This window comes from Chaetomium strumarium (assembly GCF_033439665.1).
Source record: "Chaetomium strumarium strain CBS 333.67 chromosome Unknown B0T15scaffold_1, whole genome shotgun sequence".
Lineage (NCBI taxonomy): Eukaryota > Fungi > Ascomycota > Sordariomycetes > Sordariales > Chaetomiaceae > Chaetomium > Chaetomium strumarium.
In genome coordinates this window covers 4,049,734-4,057,992 of record NW_026944429.1, presented here as the reverse complement: position 1 = coordinate 4,057,992, position 8,259 = coordinate 4,049,734, and the positions used below count along the sequence as shown (strand labels likewise).

General features: G+C 53.2%; 1 protein-coding gene across 1 annotated transcript; it reads left to right on the top strand.

Moving 5' to 3' along the window:
- The first annotated feature begins 4,234 nt into the window (after positions 1-4,234).
- On the top strand, positions 4,235-7,920 carry B0T15DRAFT_518837 (P-loop containing nucleoside triphosphate hydrolase protein). Its single transcript, XM_062868392.1, has 9 exons — positions 4,235-5,312; positions 5,369-5,551; positions 5,611-6,078; positions 6,189-6,291; positions 6,345-6,411; positions 6,459-6,620; positions 6,678-7,124; positions 7,181-7,408; positions 7,474-7,920. Exons 1-9 carry the CDS (start codon positions 4,503-4,505, stop codon positions 7,580-7,582), a joined length of 2,577 nt encoding a protein of 858 aa, XP_062726347.1. The 5' UTR covers positions 4,235-4,502; the 3' UTR covers positions 7,583-7,920.
- The last annotated feature ends 339 nt before the right edge of the window (positions 7,921-8,259 follow it).

Below are 8,259 nucleotides of genomic sequence, written 5' to 3'. Positions count from 1 at the left end.
GCTGCCGTTGTCGAGAGAGATGAACTGGGGCAGGAAGAGGCTGGAAACCGGTGAGATATGAATGAGCGGGTTATTATGGATGTGTGGCCGACGTGAACTGTGGGTGAGGGATTCCGAAGGCGGCTACCAGAAAGGCATGTCCATACAAGGGGCGCGGAAGTGAAGTGAAAGCGCAAGGGTGGGTGGCGCGCTAATTCGAGGGAAGCAGTGCAAGAATGTGCGCCGCCCTGATGAGAGTATCAAAGGTCCGGGATGAACGTCGGTGCAGATCAGGAAGAAGAAAAGGAATGGAGACAGATATGTGGGCAGAAAAAGGTAAGTAGGCCGGGTAGGCAATAATGGAGACCAGGAGAAGGAACGTCAAATGGCAGGCAGGGAACGTGGGAGTGATGACAACCTAAGGTAATAGAAAGGCTGCTAGGTCGGTATGAAGGTACTGTGAGGGTACATTACAGTCGAACTCTTTTGGGTCCTGGCCTGGGCGAAGACGGCACCATTTGGGATCATTTTGCTGGGACCCCTTGGCTTTCCATTGAGCTTCGACTGGCGCTGGCACTCCGGGTGAGGTGGGGCGCGGCATGCACACTGTGGAGCTACGAGGTAGATATCGCGTACTGCAGGGATTTGCATTCGCGCATCTGTCCCGATTCCTAACGTCGGCAAACCCCCATGTAGCCATGGAGCCATGAGGCGGTACTTGTGCGCTACTTCGGCCCCAGAAACCTCTTCTCAACCTCACACGCTCACGCTCTTTAGGGCACCCTGGCCCAGCCACAAGCTCAACGGCACCACCTAGCTGTGCTCCATCACAGCAGTGTGGTATGCTCTCTGGTCATCCTTACGAATCATGTCTTGTTGGAGGCAGTATGATATGTGTATAGGCAAGACCAGGTCTCTCATGGGGTTGCTGCGTATTGTTCAAGAAGGCACCTACACCAACGTAGCTGGAGAGTCTGCACATAGCCAATTAGGTGTACAGAAACCGGATATCTAATAAGGCGTTCAAATCGCACGCTGATTTTGGGTGAGCCGCCCGCACGATGAAAATTGTGGGCTGGCACGGTATGAGTGAGCCATGTGAATTGTGTGAGACGGAGGTACCCTCGTCGACCAACGAAACGAACGACAACAGCCCCTCTGTCTCCCACTCGGTTTCCCTGTTCCATTTTGGCATCAAGATAAAGTCTAGACTCAGACGAATGAAACTTTGTTCCCTTCAACGAAAAGTATACCCAAATCCGCAAGACGGCGGAAATTGCTTAGCACCATGGATAGGTATGGGGCCATGGGCGCGGCTACCTGGTGCAGTACAGTACATACATAAGGTACCTAACTCGAAAAGGTCTCCCGAGCCACACTGATCGATCGCCCGGGCAGTCCCTCCCGTCTTCCAGCAAACGCTTGGGGAACTCGCAGATTGTTACCAGTCAAAGGTGCGGTACTGTGATTACCTTAGCCTCGTCCGTCCACCGAGGTTGCTGCCCCTCTGTCCTCCGGCACAAAGATGGCTGTTGCACTTCGACCAGCTCCAAAATGCGCTAATTGCCTCCATGACATTTACACGCCAGAGATGGGCAGCTCTGTAGCTACGGGCAACTGTCTTCCGCCACACTGTGCTCCCTGCCAAACCCCACACGGAGTCGCGGATGATAAGCCCGGTCTTAGTGCCTTCGCCGACACTCGAATTTGTATTGTGCACCTCCGAACCCAGAAACCTCGTCTCAGATCTGTTGTCGAGCTATGTGTGCGTACCTGATAGATGATTGCCCGGTTCGATGTCGTCGTTCACTATTGTGGATAGTGTGTTCCCTTCCGCGCTGCAATATCGGCGCTCCTGGGATCGGCAATGAAGACCGCACGCTGCGTTGCCAGTGGACATGTCCCGGGTGTCTTGGCAGAATCCACCGCACGCAAGCCCGCGACATCCATCGTGGGGAGGAGCTGCAGCGCTGCCAAAACTGGTTGGGGATCAAACCTTCTTGCACTCGACCAAAGAGGGAAGAAGAGATGATAAAGAGCGACTGAAATGTCGCCGCTGTCGCTGCAGCCGCGGAGCTTAGGGCCCATCAGGCGGATTGCCTGGATGGGTGCCTTTCCTGATGACTTGCTGCAAGGCCCCCAGGCAAGGTGGAAACACGGGCTTGCGAGAATCTGAAGGCGACATTTGCTCTCCGGGGCAAGCTCCTGTTCCTCCTGACCGGCCTAAGCCTGGAACTTCGCACTCACGGTCGTATTGAGAACCTCCCGTAGTGTCGGGCTGGCCTACCAAGCAGAAGATAAGGTGGCAGGGTCTGGTCCCCTTAGCTAAACGTAAGGTAGCTTCCTGTCGCAATCACCCCTGGCCACACACAGAACATCTTTGTTTCCAACTGTGCTTCATGGTTTGGTGCAGCGGTGGGTACCAAAATGGAGGGAGAGGCGTGCTGTTGACCCTATACTGTGTACGGAGTACTAGTAGTGCCCAGATGGTTACATGCGTTCCGTGCGTGCCGACACGGTACAATACACAGCAGCGTGCCGAGTTAATCCCGCCGAGATCAACCCAGCTCATGTCACAAGTCTGGGCCCGTGCTCCGGTATTGCCAGAAGAGCGACTACGAATGAATCGATCGGAATCTCCTAGTGAATGGAAATCGTCTTGCAGGCTTGTGATTCCTGAAGTCTGGAGACTCATTGTTATGGGTATTGTTGTGTAAGCAATCCGTCGCATATTCCACAGTACGGACGGGACAAGATTGATGTGGGCTGAATAGGAAAGCTAGACCTGTAATGTGCGAGATGTGCTCTTCCGCACTGGTTTTGAAATGACATTTCGGAGGGTGTCATTGGCGGCGTTTTTCGGGAATAATAGCCTCGGGCACAACCCAACACCAACCTATTTGTCTAGGATAGTACATCAAAGAAGAGCCAAAGAAGGAGCCAAAACAGCGAAATGGAAGACTGAATGCTTTGAGATGTACAGATGAGCGGATAAGCATTGGATCTACTAGTAAGCTCAAATTGTATCCGTACCGTCAGCTTCTTATGGTATATTACTGGAAAACGTAAGAATTACAGTACATCGAGGTTGATGAATCAGAGCCCACCCGGTCTGATACGGACTACTTGTACGTGCATACAACACTCAGGGTCTTGGTGCATTAGAGGTCGTGATGCGATAGCATTGTCCGCTACACGCGCTTGCCAATGACCTGGTTTGATGTTTGCACAAGGAGGAGCATTCGGAGGTCTGTACTGATCGCACGTTCATCAGGGTAGGTAGGCATCGATTGCCACCTCGCATTGTGGTTCGCATGGTTCCCGCGCGTAGGTCTGAATTACACTACTGCTTTCGTCATGAGACAATGCAAAAACAGGACAGCAGCGGAGCCACTGCAGTGGGGAAAACTAAGTCGACGTGACCTAGTGTAGTTACGGCCCAGCGAATTTTCCCTCGAGTCCCATCATCTTGACCTCGTGGTATCTGCTATAAGAGTACCTTAGGTACTAAAAAGGCTACCGTCGTGTACCAGTTCCTGAACTACCGGTTCCCGTCGACGGACGAGACCTACAGTTACTGCGTTTCCAACCCCGTTCACCTGGCTTAGCTACCTTATGCCTCCGATTGTCTCATTTCAGATACAATGTATGCCATAGCTGCAAGCGGCCTTGATGTGGCAAAGCAGTGCATGCACCTACCTACATAATCATGTAGAAGGCTTGGCGGTCAAGAGTCGGGAGCCTCGTCCCCCAATCCCGCGTGGTGTGTTTCAGATCGCCAGATTCTCCTGTCGCCCTGCTGTTGTACACCTTGGGTGTAACGGTATGGGATGTCCTAACGCTGACTGATTTCAAGGATCCATAGAAAATCCTACAATACACAAAGACTGGCTTAATTTGAACCGCTGAGACCTGATAATAGCAAACACGTTGGACTGGCGTCTTAGCAAGCTGCTGGCGCGGTAATGATTTATTTAACGAAAAGCACTCAGATGGAATGGAACTGATAAAGTGTTGGGCGGTGCGATGGAAAAACAGATGTGGGTCTGCGCAGCTAGGCTCTGCTCTGGCCACGCTTGTAATTACCGATAATTGTGCAATGTACTGTACGTAAAAAGTGGGACAACCTGCATCTTGCTCTTTTGGGACGAGAGCCTCCGTGAGCCTGTTTGACGGTCAGCCGAAACCAAGGGCTGGAACGATCCGCTCGGCCCCACGCAAAAATGGATCTCCCCTTGCTTCTCCCAAACCGCCGGGAAGCTAGGCCGCAAAGCCCAGACATGGCGACTTCGCAGAAGATGCACCGACGGGACTGCCTTAGTAGGGAACAACTTACCATTGCTCCCAACCTACCTAAGATATCTAACATTAAGGACGAAATAATTCATCTTTGGCCATCCAGATGACCTTTGGGCGATGTACGCTCAGCTAATTACCTAAGGTAGATACTGGGTGAACAACCCAGTCTTTAGCTAACATTTGGCTGCTCGACTCTCGAGACACACTGAGCAACAAAAGACGACATGGCAGACAAGTCAAACCCCGGCATCCGGCACACAACAACGCTGCAAACGATACAGTCCGTACCGGATCGCCACCAGACCTTCCGCACCACATTCGTTACTGGCCAAAAGCGGCCCTATGATGATGCCCTTTCGCAGTCCTCTGACCGGAATGAAGCGCAGAAACGGACCCCCCCACAACCGCAGCTTTTCCGCCGGGCTGTGAACGACAGCCTCTTTCCAACTGAGTCGCCAAGGCTCAAGGCTAGTCGAATATATCATGCGGACGGTGCTGCAGTCAGCGACTTGCCGTCCGAATACTCACAGAGACAAGCCTTTGCTGCAACCCCGACATCGACATTTGACCCTTTGCTGTCCCTCTCGCACCCAGCCTACGGTCTCCCCAGACAACTTGTAGCGAACTTTGCCGCCCTGGGCATAAGATCCATCTACCCTTGGCAAAAGCAGTGCCTCTTCGGCCCGGGCCTTTTAGACGGGGAGAGGAACCTGGTCTACAGCGCTCCCACGGGTGGCGGCAAGTCCCTCGTTGCTGATGTTCTCATGCTCAAGCGGGTCTTGGGCGATCGTGATGCCAAGGCCATCTTGGTGCTGCCATACGTAGCTCTGGTGCAGGAGAAGGTCCGTTGGTTGCGGAATGTCGTCAGCGGCATCTCGCGTGAGGAACTTGGTCAGAGCGACCAGGACGATAAGCCCAAGTTGTGGACTCGTCGCGCCGATAGAGATACCGTCCGGGTGGTTGGGTTCTTCGGGGGCAGCAAAATCAGGGCAACATGGGCCGACTTTGATATTGCGGTATGCACCATTGAGAAGGTAAGTTTCAAGAGAAAAGAATATGGAGAATCCGCGGTCCGATCTGACCGACGTAGGCCAACTCTCTGGTGAATGCCGCCATTGAGGACTGCTCCATTTCGCAGTTGCAGTCTGTTGTCCTGGATGAGTGCCATATGATCGATGATGGCTTCCGAGGATATTTGCTGGAGCTCCTGGCTACCAAGTTGCTGTGTCTTGGCCAACCGGTCCAGATTGTTGGCATGAGTGCCACTCTAACAGTAGGTGAATCCGAGCTGCCCATCCCGCGAGGTGTGACAGGTTGCTCATCGGGACGCAGAATATTGAGTTTCTGAGAAATTGGCTGCAGGGCCATTCCTATGAAACGCACTACCGCCCAATTCCCATCGAGGAACACCTAGTCTACGACGGGAAGATCTATGCCGCAGGCACAACCGCTAGCCTCCTCAAGACGCTTACTCAACTAGACGCAAGAAGCCAGTTCAGTCAATCCAGATTACAGCCATTGAGAATCATCGACCCATCTGAGCACAAAGAACTCAAGGACCCCGTACGAAATGCCGTCGTCGCGCTTGCAAACGAGACCGCTAGGGCCGGCTATGGAGTACTGGTCTTTTCCAGCAGCCGTGCTGGCTGTGAGTCAGATGCCGTCTTGATAAGCCGGGCAATGCCGGCTTTTGCAGAAGCCGACCCTGCCACCCAAGAACAGAGGCTGGATCTGCTTTCTGATCTACGGAGCCTGAGCACAGGGCTTGATCCAAAGCTTGAGCAAACCATTCCCTTCGGCGTCGCATTCCACCGTGAGTCTTCCATCCGGATGTTCGGTGCAGCACTGACAGCTCCTTAGATGTAGGTCTTGTTTTTCTAGTTCGTTTGCCGTCGATGCTGACATTCCAGGCGGGTCTCACGACCGAAGAGCGTGAGCTAGTCGCCGAAGCTTATGATCAGGGAGTGCTCAAAGTATGCGTAGCAACATGTTCTCTCGCTGCTGGCATCAACTGTGGGTCTTATATCTACCGCTATCCTGGATGGATTGCTCGCTGACATTCGCAGTGCCGGCTCGACGGGTTATCCTTCACGGTGCCCGCATGGGCCATGACCTAGTTGGTCCGGCTATGCTGTAAGCGATATGACACCCGGCGCATGGGATATGACTGACAGCCACAGACGGCAGATGCGCGGGAGGGCGGGCAGGAAAGGCAAAGATGAAGTGGGCGAGACGTACTTGTGCTGCCAGCAGAACGACCTTGAGGCCGTCGTCGATCTCATGCACGCCGATCCTCCTCAAATATCGAGCTGCCTCATATCCGACAAGCGTCGAATCCGGAGGTTAGCACACAAGAACCTCGTCCAATACAGACGGAAAGTCTTCTAAAACTATGGCAGGGCCTTGCTGGAGGTTATCGCGATCCGGCTAGCGACAAGCCGAGAATCTGTGGACGATTATGTCAGTAAAACTATGCTGGCATACTCGGCGGAGCCGGGCTCTGTTCAGGAAAACGTCGAGGCGAGCATCTCCGACCTCCAACAGATGGAGTTCATCACAGTGGATGACTACGGCAGCTTTGAGGCCACCCAACTCGGTAGGGCCATTGTCGCATCGTCCCTGGATCCGGAAGACGGCGTCTTCATCCACAACGAGTTTAAGAAAGCTCTACAAGCGTTTGTGATGGATGGTGAAATGCATGTTCTCTATAACTTCACGCCGGTGCATGATCTAGGGAGCGTCATGGTCAACTGGAAGGTCTTCTGGAATGAGATGCAGCAGCTTGACGAAAGCAGCATGAGGGTCATGCACTTCCTGGGGCTCAAGCCTGTCATGATCAACAATATGTGAGTGGTGCCCTAACCGTCACGGCCTCCTGCCGGTCTTTGACTGACCAAAATAGGCTCCACGGGGGTAAGCTGAGGGAGACGACCAGCGAGGAAAAGGTGGCCGCGCGACGCTACCACCGATTCTACCTTGCTCTGCAGCTACGGGATCTCTGTAACGAGATGCCGATACACCGAGTCGCGCAGAAGTATGACATGCCGCGAGGATCTGTCCAGAACTTAGCGCAGACTTGCCAGGGGTTTGCTGCGGGGATGATCAAGTTCTGTGAGACGATGGGCTGGGTGTAGGTTACCGCCTTGTTTAGAGCGCTCTCGAGTGAACAGCTAATCCAACCTACTCTGTATTAAGCGCGATGGCTGCCATTCTCGACCATTTCTCGGACCGATTGAAAGCCGGCGCCCGATCAGACCTCCTGGCCCTAGCCAAGATCACCTTTATCAAGAGCCGAACTGCGTAATAACACACCACATCACCAAGGAGCTTTGTGAATGCTTACTCACTGACTTCTGGCAGACGGATCTTCTGGGACAATGGCTTCAAGACAGTTGCTGCTGTCGCTAACGCAGACCCGAAGGAGCTACTACCGATCCTGATGCAAGCACAACCAAACAAGGTGAAGTTGGGGGCCAAGGACGAGCAGAAGTATATGGACAAACTGCTGGCAAAAGCGAAGATCATCACCGATTCTGCAAACAAGCTCTGGCGTAAGCTTTTTTTCTCTCCTCCAGTTCTTGAAAGCACGTCAGGTACTGAACCGGGGGGTGTTATACAGAGATCGAGATGCAGCAAGAGCTCGACGAAGAGTGACCAGGTCCCAGGTTATCTCGACTCCAGAATGATGGGCACTCACCCTTTCATACAACAGCCCCGCCTTTGTTACGTCCTGGGGCGCCATGTTACATAACGAGCCTTGGGGATGTGGGCAAATGGGCAGCCGAGCAGTACGTTAGGTACCTAGATGCCGTGCCTTGCCGAACTTACTAGTGTATAAGTACCTTAGTACTGTATCTGGACAGCTCCTGTATCCGGTCATACATGTCATCGAGCCAAGTTGAGAGGTATTGGGTGGATCCCATGAGTCACAGAGGCGAAGTTGCCGGCGTCATTAACTTATAAAGGCCAACATCGAGGACG